At 36.6% G+C, this 12,026-nt stretch overlaps 3 protein-coding genes across 4 annotated transcripts; 2 read left to right on the forward strand and 1 right to left on the reverse strand.

Moving 5' to 3' along the window:
• On the forward strand, positions 2,933–5,780 carry LOC18782235 (F-box/kelch-repeat protein At5g15710). The gene is made up of 2 exons (XM_007215335.2): positions 2,933–4,891; positions 4,999–5,780. The coding sequence occupies exon 1, from the start codon at positions 3,417–3,419 to the stop codon at positions 4,734–4,736; it is 1,320 nt and encodes a 439-aa protein (XP_007215397.1). The 5' UTR covers positions 2,933–3,416; the 3' UTR covers positions 4,737–4,891; positions 4,999–5,780.
• Positions 7,818–9,830, forward strand: LOC18782097. 2 transcript variants are annotated; one of them, XM_020560631.1, is made up of 5 exons: positions 7,818–7,948; positions 8,060–8,112; positions 8,341–8,491; positions 8,978–9,060; positions 9,272–9,830. In XM_020560631.1, the coding sequence occupies exons 1-5, from the start codon at positions 7,861–7,863 to the stop codon at positions 9,560–9,562; spliced, it is 666 nt and encodes a 221-aa protein (XP_020416220.1). In that variant the 5' UTR covers positions 7,818–7,860; the 3' UTR covers positions 9,563–9,830. The 2 variants fall into 2 exon arrangements, with proteins under 2 accessions (XP_020416220.1, XP_020416221.1); XM_020560632.1 differs by having other exon boundaries at positions 8,999–9,060.
• LOC18782803 (GDSL esterase/lipase 7) lies at positions 10,195–11,833 on the reverse strand. The gene is made up of 5 exons (XM_007214821.2): positions 11,565–11,833; positions 11,326–11,450; positions 10,908–11,156; positions 10,571–10,823; positions 10,195–10,477 (listed from the first exon to the last, which is right to left on the reverse strand). The coding sequence occupies exons 1-5, from the start codon at positions 11,818–11,820 to the stop codon at positions 10,263–10,265; spliced, it is 1,098 nt and encodes a 365-aa protein (XP_007214883.2). The 5' UTR covers positions 11,821–11,833; the 3' UTR covers positions 10,195–10,262.

The following is a 12,026-nucleotide window of genomic DNA, read 5'->3' on the forward strand; positions in this document are numbered from 1 at the left end:
TATGGTAGTTTATTTAAATTTGAATTCAAAGTTTTAGTCTGACGCCAGTTTTTTCTTACTATCATAAATCACAAATTAATACTATGCAATCGCAGTCGTTTCTCTTCCTTTCTTTCTTTTTTTTCTCCTTTTTTTAGGGATCCTTTCTTATTTATTTGATTTTATTCATGCCTTCTAGATTCATAGGGAAATTATACATAATAATGGAGGCTGATCTGTTTCTTTGACTCATTGATTCTTATGCCAATTGCCATAAGTTTAGACTGTTTCAAATATGGAAATTTTAAGACTTTTGATTTAAGCTTGAGCAACAACCCGAATTTTTTTTATAAAACTAAAAAGGAAAAAGTTTGGCTCCTTAAGATTATGGAGTAGCTCCTTCTTACGACCAATGTGGTTTTGACAAGTGTCAAATTATTTTAATTTTTCTTTTCTTTTTTATTGAAACTTTGCCAATATTGCTGGAATTTGACAAATGTCAAAACTCCATTAATTTGAAGAAGGAGCTTCTCCTCAATTTTAAGGAGCCAAACTCAACTAAAATGGGCACCATTGGCCAAATTTGATAATCAAAAGTAGTATGTCGTTTGACAATTTGGTCTAGGCCCATATTGAAGTGTTGACCAAACCATAGTGGGGTCAATAATCGAAGGAGTTGTTTCGTTTGCTGATGACATAATAAACTCATGTAAATATAGGTTAAGTCAGTTCGCTAAAATAGTATACTCCGTCTCTTTTATCCGAGTTCAAATCTATTTTCTGTACATATAATAGTTTAAAATATTACTCTTGTCAAAGAAAAAAACAAGCCAATAAACCCGTGAATCGACTGTAATTTGGCCATGAATCACAAATAGAGTTTCAACTTTGAACCTCTTTTCCGGTTAGAGTTTGCAACTCTAACATTTTGACATTTAGTAAGGGTTTTAAGATTATCTTTTGAAGGTTGGCCCCCCAAAAAAAAGATTAACTTTTGAAGAACGGCACCACATATATAAAACATGAAAATGACGGTCATCTCATCTCTTTATTTTCAGGTTGTTGTACCTTTCATGGGCCATCCTTCATACCTACCATTTTTCAATAAGAATTGAACATATTCAAAGTATGTACACCATATTTCAGGTCCACTGGAGACTTTGAGTAATTATTTGGGTACCGAATTTTCTGTCCATTGATCATTAAATTTTCAGAGAAACATGCATAAAATGCAATAAAGAAAAGCAGTGAAGTTCTCAACCATTAGTAGGCTATTGGGCATGCTGCATACATAGCAATCAGTTCATATAAGGTATCGGACTTGTATTGGATTATTTTTTATCTTTTTTGTTTTGTTTGAAGTTATATATATAATCCATATTAAAGAAGAGGAGAATCGAACACGTGACTTTGGATGCAATGATTAACGGTCTTAATTACTTGAATTAGTTTTGAATCTTGAATGTGGTAGCATGACAAATTTTTAGCCTTTTTATAGCCTTTGGCTGTTCCCTTTGTGTTTTTGTGGTTGATCTTGTGACCTTGTTGTACTTTATGTGCTTAGAGTTTTGCCCTCTTTTTGGTTAATAAGTTCATCTTTAAACGTTGGTCATCATCAACCGCAATTCATATGGACATTGGACATGCACAATTCGGATCCAAAAGATGAAAGAAAAGAAGCAAAAAAAAAGGAAATCTATCTTAACCCACAACTTATAAAGAAATGGTTGTCAAACAAAAATCCTTTTGAAGTTTTCAAAGGTGGAAAAGGAAACCAAACCAAACCAATCCAATTCAACAAAGGAGAGGTCCCCAATTGTTGTCAAAAAGAGTACTTGTATTTGAACTTTAAAGAACACTAGAAAAGGAGGAAAAGAAAAAGGGGAAATGGCAATTCTCTTTCTGTGTGACAATTCAAACCATCTCTTATAGAAGACATCCTTCTTCTTTTTTCCTCCTTTTGGTTTGTATCAGATTATGAACTTACTCAATCATTCCTAAATGAAGTTGGAATTGAACTTAGGATATTTCACTTACGTTTGCAAATATATAAGCCTTGATCGACAGCCATCGCAATAAATTGTGGAACTATTTAGACTTTCATCCTCTATGAAATATGAATTTTCCTGCACACATCAATTTGGGGGTGTCCTTTCCTATTTGCATTTATTTTGGTGCAACAATTCACAGGAACATGCTTTGGTACAAAGAACTAAACAAAAGAAGATTGAAAATATTATATGCATTGATTATAAGCATATTTACGAGATTAAAAAGAATAAATTTCGTCCGTAACTTATGCACAAAATTTTCTATTGCTTCCTTTAACATGCCTTAAACTTTAAATCTAGTGAATTGATGTCTTTTATATAGAAAGGGACCTTAAACAGAAACTATAATTATATATTTTTTTTAGTAACAACCATAATTATATATTACTTTCTATTAACTATTAAGATATGAAGGTTGGATCAAACCTCTCTCAGCTACCCCATAACACAGACAGAGAGACACTTGCACCTTGCCTATAGTTGACATGTGGTAAAGAACAATGCTTTTGTTTGGTGCATTCTGTAGATTAAACCTTCAAGCTCAACAACCACCAGAAAATAAGTGGAGCCCAGCAACAACAATTTAGTGGAGCCCAATAATCTATACCAAAGGTAATTCATATTTTGGGGAAAAAAATACAGTGCTTCTCTGCTCTTTATACAACCACACCTAACCATCAATCATTGCCGTCCACTATGTCTGATGATAACTCATTAGTCAAACAACTTTATCAACTACTATTAACACAGAAAATCAGCCCCTTGACCCATTTCTTCTTTGACGTGGCATCCTCTAGTTGGCTGGACATCAGCACTATGCAAATTACTTCGCACCAGATTACAACTGCAAAGACATATGTGGATTCTTCCTTGTCCATTTTGTCAAATAGTGACAAAGTAAATCAAACACCAATGTAAAGAAAGAGTCTTTGAAGTTAGGCCCTAGGTTTTTCCCTCATTTCGATGCCAGAATTTGCTCATATCTGTTCCAGCAAGCTTCCTTCACCAAGCAGAGCCATGGAAGATTGCTCAGTCCGAAGGTAACCCATCTCAATTCACAAGGTACAAGGAGGCTTGTATTTGTAATGGTAATTGATCTGTGCTCAACAAAATTCTATCTTTAACTTGAGCCATCTTACAATCTACAAGATTATCAATTTTGGATCTGACTAAAGATTCGAGCTTTTTGTATTAATCTCAACTGTAATGTTGGTTCTATGCTATGATTCTTAGAGCTGTTGGTATTTGAATTATGGGTTTTCTTATTTTGTGCTGGAAATTAGTAGTTGAAATTGAAAGTTCTGATCTTTTGGGGTTAAGAGTCAGCAATTGGGTACTAGGGTAGAGCCGTCAGAGTAATATTGGGTTAGTTTGGGAATTGCCACTATGGATGGTGCTGGGGAATCTTCTGAATCTGGGTCTGCAGTATCAAGTCTGAAATCTATGGAAAATGGGTGTTCTGGTAAAGATGATGGGTGCCCAAAGCAAGTGTCGCCTCTTAGAGGTGGTGGGTCGAGGAATACGAGTCCTTTGGGTTGTGTAAGATCAAGAAACACTAGCCCTTCGAGGCAGAAGGTGGTTAAGACAAAACCGCGAGGGCTAGATGAGGAAACGGCTTCTACTTTTGGCAAAGCAATTCATCCTGATGTTCAAATGGAGGATAATATATGGGCAATGTTGCCAGAGGACTTGTTGAATGAGATATTAGCTAGGGTTCCACCATTTATGATATTTAGGCTCCGGTGTGTTTGTAAACGGTGGAATACAATTCTACAAGATAGAAGTTTTCTTAAGTTCCACTCGCAAGTGCCATCTCACGGGCCTTGTCTTCTCACATTCTGGAAGAACTCTCAGACCCCACAATGCTCAGTCTTCAGCTTACCATTAAAAACATGGTACAGAATTCCGTTCACATTTTTGCCACAGTGGGCATTCTGGTTGGTGGGCTCTTCTGCTGGTCTAGTTTGCTTTTCTGGGCTTGATGGCTTAAGTTTTAAAACCTTGGTTTGTAACCCTCTTACACAAACTTGGAGGACATTGCCAAGTATGCATTATAATCAGCAAAGGCAGCTGATAATGGTTGTTGATAAGAAGGACCGGTCATTTAAAATTATAGCCACTAGTGATATTTATGGTGACAACAAGTCGTTGCCCACTGAAGTATATGATTCAAAGCTAAATAGTTGGTCAATTCACCAGATAATGCCTGCAGTTAATCTTTGCTCCTCAAAGATGGCATATTGCGACTCCAGACTATATTTGGAAACTCTTTCTCCACTTGGCCTAATGATGTACCGGTTGGACACAGGATACTGGGAACACATTCCAGCTAAGTTCCCACGGTCTCTATTGGATGGTTATTTGGTAGCTGGCACCCAAAAGCGTCTGTTTCTAGTTGGAAGGATTGGTCTTTATAGTACTCTTCAGAGTATGAGAATATGGGAATTGGATCATACAAAATTTATATGGGTGGAGATTAGCAGGATGCCTCCAAAGTATTTTCGATCTTTGTTAAGGTTATCAGCTGAGAGATTCGAGTGCTCTGGACAGGATAACTTGATTTGCTTCACATCGTGGAACCAAGGGAAGGGCCTTCTCTATGACGTGGATAAGAAGGCGTGGTCCTGGATTGCAGGCTGTGCTCTTCAGTCGTACAACAGCCAGGTTTGTTTCTATGAGCCGAGATTTGATGCTTCCATCTACTGAGAAGAAAGTTTTGCTTTGCAGTTCTTGTTTTATTTACTAGCCAGAGAATTATCAGTGGACAGCATCTCCAGTTAGCATTTTTCCCTTGATCCATTCTTTGCTTCTTCTCCATATGGTGCTGAAGGGATTTGACACTGGGCTTGGTGGCTAATCATGTGAGTTTGAGGGATGCGTGGATTTGGCAATATGAGTGCATCCCAGAAAACCAATTTTTGTCATTGAGATTTTGTAGACTTTAATTGGTGATATTACCTCATATTAGGTCTCTGTGATGCCTAATGATTGAGCAAAGGCTGGTTGTTAGAGAAAGAACGTGGTCAGGGGGAAGAACTGTAAGAAGGCAATTTTTTCCAAATCTTGTACACATTTTGAAACTATTAACACATCCAACCTGTACATTTAAAAGTTTACCGTGCCTTGCTAATTTTATTAAGTCATTATCTGAGAATTTATTTGATATGCTTTTTGCTCTTGATCCAAGGTCGCATCACAAGCTGCAATTTGTTACTGGAGATGTGTAAATATGGTGGTGTCTTTTGCTTGGTGATACAAGTTTTTTTTCTTTGATCAGATGCATTTCCCCAGGCTAAAGTCTTAGCAATTTTCTTTATTTGAACCATAATAGATTCATTACACTGTTTTGGAGTTCTGAAGCTTTTGATTTTTCAATGGATACAAGTGGTAGAACCTTTGCTAGTCTACTAGTTACTTCATCGAAGTGAGTAAAGTTGCTATGGGAGTCGGGGCTTGTTGCAGTGCACTTCTCAGTCCAATCTCTATGGTTGTGGTTGTGCTAGCTGAGCTGGCCCTGATAGGGTGACATCTCCGAGAAAAACTTACCTATACCGGGGTGTATGTACTTGAAGGAGATTCCTCAACCTTAACTTGGCTAAATGGACCCTTCGCTTTCAATTGGTTAAAGATTCAATCCAAGTCCACTGACCTTTCAGCTCTCAACTTAGCAACATGGGGCTTTTTGCTTTGGAATGGTTTTGATAGGCATAGGGAAGAGATTTCCTTTGCCATAAAAAAAAAAAAAAAAAAAAATTATTATTAAAAAAAAAAAAGAAGAAGAAAAAGAAAATGTTGTTCATGTGTACATGTTCCAAAAAAGAAAGCTAACTAAAGGGAATCTTTTTCTTGGGTTCGCTAATCAGATGGATCCCTGGACACTTTTCACATATTCCATAGACTCAGCCTGCTTCTAATCACAATATCATGAGGTGTGTTATATCAAGTTTGTAGCATATACACAAACACAAGCACGCGACATGCATATACAACTTCCTAAACCTCAAAAGCTTCACTTCACTTGGCACATACATACCTGGGTCCAAATTTTAATTGGTCTTGTTCGGAAAACTATCAAAACAAATGGTGGAGACAAGACAATATTGGTAACAGGAGCCGGCTTTCTCCATGTCCATTCGTTTTGGTTACTTCGTTCAAAAGTTTGCGATGAGAATTATAGTTTTAGAAGGTGATAATTAAGGCAATATTTGCTAAATATATATATGTGCTATGCTGGCCAGTATAAAATATGTCTGGGACCGACTTGCATAGAAATGACACATGTTAACACATTTCTCAAGGTGAAAGCACTAGCATATAGTTGGAGGTCACGCCCTCGTGTTCTAAAATTGCAACTCACACAAACACACTCAGGAACTCTAACCCCCCTTGTTTGTTTAATTGATTAATATCTTCATATATTGTTAAAAGCTGAAATGTTTTGAGTAATTCTATGTGAAATCACTTGTAAATGTCCTGCAGGCTCTTAATTTGATGCATTCTCGCGATGCCCTTCATGCCTCGAAAAAAACTATCCCTTGCATGCTAAGTTCTAACCCTCTTTATAGTAAGTATCGAAAATAGATATATCAAATTATCACGTGATTATAAAATAATAAGAAATAAAAAAGAAAATTTTGTGACAATCGAATAGTCAAATTCTACATAACTTTGAAGACATGAAATTTGATATTAAAATTGACATCCCATAAAGCAAAGGATCAATGATTCAAGATCCTGATCATATTGAAGTGTTTGATGTCTGAATATTCTGCTGTACAAAGACAAATTTTTGTTTTTGGCGGAACCCTTAAAATTTATATTGAAGGTGAGGACCGAATCTCTGACTGATCAGCAGATCTTTGCAGCTCGGATTGACCCTATTAATTATGTGATGATATTTTCACTTACTGTATGTGTTGGCTTGTTTTGGTAACATTTAAATAAAAAATAACAGCTAATATCTGACTATTCAACTTGATCTTTTTACTGTTCAACTTGGTTAAGCTTGAAAGTATAAGATTTCCATATCTACCTTGCAACATGCCAACAAAAAAGAGTACAATTATAATTGATTTTAGTACTGCTGAAGCTGAATAGTACTGTATGATCTTTTGACCTTCCTTTCACTTAAACATATCTCATAGTGATCCTGAACTAATTAAACTTTGCAATTAATAATTTATAGTCCGGATATAAGTACTCTAGATTGTTCTCTATACTCTGATCATATACTACAAACAATATCTAAACTGCTCTAATTAATTTACGAGATGGGAGAATCGAACTCGAGTGCAAGAGGTGTGATATGCACACACTGCCGTGGCCAAACTAGCCTATTCTACATATGCAGAAAGAGTAATGTTAATGACTCATCTTTGAGCACCTTATTTAGTGACTTCGTTGCATGCATGCCAGTAGAGATATATCATACACAAAAATCAAAAACCCAAATTCATGTTTCACATTTCATATATCATATTTGATGAAGTTTCATTTAATATGCATCAACGTACGATTTTAGGCCTGCTAACCTCTACAGATTCAGTTTAATTAACTCGAAAAACCACATTCAAAGTTTTGAAAACCGAAAACGCTGTCTTCCTTTGAATAGTTTATTCATTAGATTATTTTGAGTTTTGTGTTCTTCCAAGTCCTGTCTGTACCCACGAGAAATATTTTATGCAGGTAGTCTGAACCCTAGCTTTGACTTGGGTTTGAACTCTGTCTATAAAGCCCACATTATTCTCTCCAACTTTCCTCTCTTTTTGTTGTCAATCTAAAGATCACTACACTTTCTCTAGCTAGAAATTAAGAAGGAAACTACACAAAGATGCTACAGCTTACAAGCTTCATACTAGGGCTTCTTTTTGTTATGCATGCACTAGGGCACTTTACTACTGCTGCACATGCTCATCAGGGTAGATATACTAGTAGATATATATAGCCTTCTCTCATATTATAGCTAGGGCTAGGGATTTCTAATAAAATTTTGGGAGGATTTTCTAATGATTAATCTTGTTTTTTTGTAGGTAAAGAAGAGCTTTCTATGACTGAGAAACCTGTAATACTCTCTGGTCATAAGGTAGAGTACTTATTATTCCATGATTTGTTTGTGCTATTATTGAAGTTTAGTCCTCAGGAAGCTTCTTGCACTCGTCAAGTAACACTGCGCTATAATCGCGTTGTTATTTGCACTTCTCCACAATAGTGCAAGAAGCTTTTCGAGGAGTGTGAATAGCGTTTCTCTTTCTTCTATATATGATTAAGTATAATTTTCGATATATAAGCTAATTACCGTATGAGTATGCAGGAACCAAATACGGATGGGGTTTCAATAGCTGGGTCTAGGATGATAGGGCTTGGAGGAAGAAAAATGGCGGCACACAAAGTGTTGAGGAAATTAGAGCCTGCAAGACCAGCTAGCCAGCTGAATGGAGAGACTACTTCATCAAAGAATTCAGGTGCAACCCGTAGTTCTGAGGGAAATTGTGACTTCGAAGGAAAGGGAGATCTAAATGAAAAATGTAAACACGGAGATTATAAAAGTAAAACTAGCCCTTCTAGTGCTAAGAAGTACTTCAAAGCAGCACATGATTTTGTAGCTTTTGGTGCTGATTATCACGGGCCTGCACACCATCCTCCAAAACACAATTGAGAAAATCATTGAAACCCAAGTTCGATCTTAGATCAGTCTTCACGGTCTTGTTGTTGCCAGATGCTCTAGTGAAAACATATGTGTGTGATAGATATATATCACGTAGTAGCTAGCTAGCTAGTGTAGTTGTATGTATTAGTATTCAGAAAAAGATATATACATATATGTTGGAAGGGATTTCTCGCTCTGATGCTTAATGGATGCAAATATTGCTTTTGTGTTCTTGGAACTAAATTTTGAGATGTTGATTTTGATGAGGAAGAAGGTTAATAATAATAATGGTTCATGTTAGACATTTCTTGTCTGATTGCAGGTAAGGACAGTAAAGCTTCAAGCAACTCCCATGGAAAACCTCAAAACATACTGAACCAGCAGGTCTCCTCTCTCTCTCTCTCTCTCTCTCTCTCTCTCTCTCTCTCTCTCTCTCTCATACACACACACACACAAACTTTCATAAATCAAATTTTGATATGCATGTAGTAGCTAGTACACTTAAACAAAGAGGATTTTCTTTACCATCAGAAAAGCCCCACCTTTTGCCTTTTAATTTGGTGCTAATTTGGTTATGTTCATACACATTTTCCAGGCCGATATCAAGATATTGGAGCCAACAACACTGAAGGCTGCTGCCAATAGTTTTGGAATTCCCAGAGTTCTTAAGCCAAAGCACTCTCAAGATTCCAAGACAAAGCAGCCAATTATCAGAGCTCATCAAAAGACTATTAATTATGATGATACTGATGATCATCATAAGTTGACAGATGAAGCAAGAAGGCTTCTTAAGGCAACAAGAGAGATAGTAAACCTGATGCATAAAGATTATCATGGAATGGGTCGCCGCAAGCCGCCCATAAACAATCATGAGCCACAACATTGAGATTGAGTCTGTCTAATACTGGTTTAGCTATATATCTAGGCTCACAATTTTGCCCCCTTCCCCCACTAGGAATATTTAGTGATCAGTCCCTTATAGCTAGCCTATACAGAATATGGTGTGTGCTTGTTTAATTTATTTGTTTTCTTTTTTTGATCAAGCATAGGAACTTTAACAAGTAGTGAACTGCTGTGTACATTAAGTTTGCCTTCATACACCTAGCCTCTGTGAAGTAATGATATATATATATATATATATCATAATTTTGTGCCCTCTTCCTCCTTTATATAATCTAATTTATTGTTTTTTCCTTATGCAAAACATGGTAAAAGGTAAAACAAGTCTTTATCTCAGCCTTAAAACTCCACCAAATGAATTTGGCAATTGTGTGTTTGGATCAACTTCAGTTGCTCCTCCTAAAATATTAATGGATGGTCTCATGCTTGTGGGCTCTGGATCTTCAATATTTATTTATCAATTCACTGGCAAGTTTAAACATTTAGTTTATAAGCTCTGCTGCAGGAGAGTACAATATTATTATTTCCATGATTTCCATTAACCAAGAGCCTTGACAGAGCTAGCTTGAGAGGTAATCAATCTTAATCAGTACAAATTAATATGACAATTAAAAAAGGACAAACTAATCCCATTTTTTAAATTGACCTTGCTGATGGGCTGATGCATAATGGATTATGTTATACAATTACATTTCTACAAGTTGCTTGATGTTTAAGGGGGTGCAAACAGTTGAACCATTGAAGCAGCCTGTAGCTATAACGGAGGATACAGATTCAGTAAGGTGGAAAGCATCCCAGAAGAAGTAATTGTTTGGTTCTAAGCATGGTGCAAGCAATGGAATGCTCTCTGAAGTCCCATCTGCCCAAGTAGTGCAGCATGGATTGCTTCCATCGATTAGCCCTGCTCGATTGATACATATCTCATTAACATCGAATCGATTAACAACAAGAAAAATCAGAGAAAAAATGAGACAACTTGGTTTTTGAAGTTTACCATATTTAACAGGACTTGTGATTGCATCATAGCCGATCCAATTAGCTCGACCAAGAACAAAGAAAGAACCTTGGAAAGTGTTTGTCAAATTTGCCAGCGTCACACGAAGATTTTCATTAAAAATTGTGGCTAGCACGTTTGTATCTTCCACACAGTTTCCACTGTGGTTATGTGTCTTTGCAATTGATGGAATGCATCCAAGGGGACCAATTTCAAACGTGACTATTTTCCTGGCTCCCAAATTGTACATCCTCTGCACTTTTGCAATAAGAACAACAAGCTTATCATCCATTTTAACATTGAATGAGCAGAGAAGGAAGGGATGAGAGTTTGGTACCTCCAAATGGTTAGCAAGCGCATCCATTAAGAGTTGTGCAAATTGTTGAGGAGAGTAGCGTTGACTTGTATCGAACGCTTTGATGTAAAGGTAGTTATTGATGAAATCATTGCTACCAATAGAAAACAGAAATATAGATTTGGATAGGTAGTGCAGAAGATCATGGGGATTTTGGAACTGTCCTGGCAAGTCTGACTTCACCGTTCTTTGAAACAAATCTATCTGGTCTTTTAGATTCAAGCATTTCCCCTGTAAAAGAACACCAAATAAAAAAAGAAAGAAACTCATAGTATAAAACTATATATAGCTGCCCTACTATAGAAAATTCATGCATGGTGGGTGCATGAACAATAAAGATTGGCAGGATTGAATATCTAGAACTGGTTCTTCACAGACTCATGGGTCATGACTATCTTACAAATTGGCTTCCGGTTTCAGGTAGAATGCCACAAGAACCAGATGCATAATTCAGGCCTTTAAGTGCTGTGTTTGATCCACGTATGCTCATGTATGGTGGAGGATATGGTAGCTCAAGAAATTCAGCTTAACAAAAAAGACAACACAGAAACCATAGGTACTAAGTTAGAGTCAATAATATTCATGAACTGAAACCAAACCAAAGTTACAAGTATTTGTTTTGGGCAATAATAATATCACCTATAAAATCTGCCACTGTTCTGCCATTGGTAAATCTTCCAGTGACTCCCTTGACAAAATTCACCCCATAAGGCAAGTAATCTGCCTTACAAACAGTTGGTAAAAAATTATTGTTACCACTGTCAAACAAAGAATCCCCAAACACATACAATGCTGGTGCAATTGGCAAACCATGAATCTGCAGTGAATGAAAGTGCAAGGAAATTGTGAACAAGAAAATAAGTGACATTGGTTTCATTCTCATGTTCTGCAACATTGCTTTGATGCAAATGCTGAATTTGCTGCTAGTGCTTTGTGTGTGTGTGTGTGTGTGTGTGTGTGTATACAATTTGTTGGGAGGAAAATGCTGATTGTCCAGTCACATGGAAGATCAATTGGTGTGAGCTTTTAATGAGGTGGAAAATTTCGGTTGAGCTTATAGTGAGGTGGGGATTTCGGTTTGGGGTACATGTATAGGTAACT

This window comes from Prunus persica, chromosome G3 (assembly GCF_000346465.2).
Source record: "Prunus persica cultivar Lovell chromosome G3, Prunus_persica_NCBIv2, whole genome shotgun sequence".
NCBI classification, from domain to species: domain Eukaryota; kingdom Viridiplantae; phylum Streptophyta; class Magnoliopsida; order Rosales; family Rosaceae; genus Prunus; species Prunus persica.

What these genes read in the sequence shown, in the direction of transcription:
- LOC18782235 (XM_007215335.2), top strand. Translation starts at nt 3,417, where the DNA reads ATGGATGGTGCTGGGGAATCTTCTGAATCTGGGTCTGCAGTATCAAGT.
- LOC18782097 (XM_020560631.1), top strand. Translation starts at nt 7,861, where the DNA reads ATGCTACAGCTTACAAGCTTCATACTAGGGCTTCTTTTTGTTATGCAT. An exon ending in TAATACTCTCTGGTCATAAG is followed by an intron (nt 8,113 to 8,340) that starts GTAGAGTACTTA and finishes ATGAGTATGCAG; the next exon opens with GAACCAAATACGGATGGGGT. An exon ending in TACTTCATCAAAGAATTCAG is followed by an intron (nt 8,492 to 8,977) that starts GTGCAACCCGTA and finishes GGTTCATGTTAG; the next exon opens with ACATTTCTTGTCTGATTGCA.
- LOC18782803 (XM_007214821.2), bottom strand. Translation starts at nt 11,820, where the DNA reads ATGTTGCAGAACATGAGAATGAAACCAATGTCACTTATTTTCTTGTTC. An exon ending in CGCTTGCTAACCATTTGGAG is followed by an intron (nt 10,824 to 10,907) that starts GTACCAAACTCT and finishes GCAAAAGTGCAG; the next exon opens with AGGATGTACAATTTGGGAGC. An exon ending in CACAAGTCCTGTTAAATATG is followed by an intron (nt 10,478 to 10,570) that starts GTAAACTTCAAA and finishes TCAATCGAGCAG; the next exon opens with GGCTAATCGATGGAAGCAAT.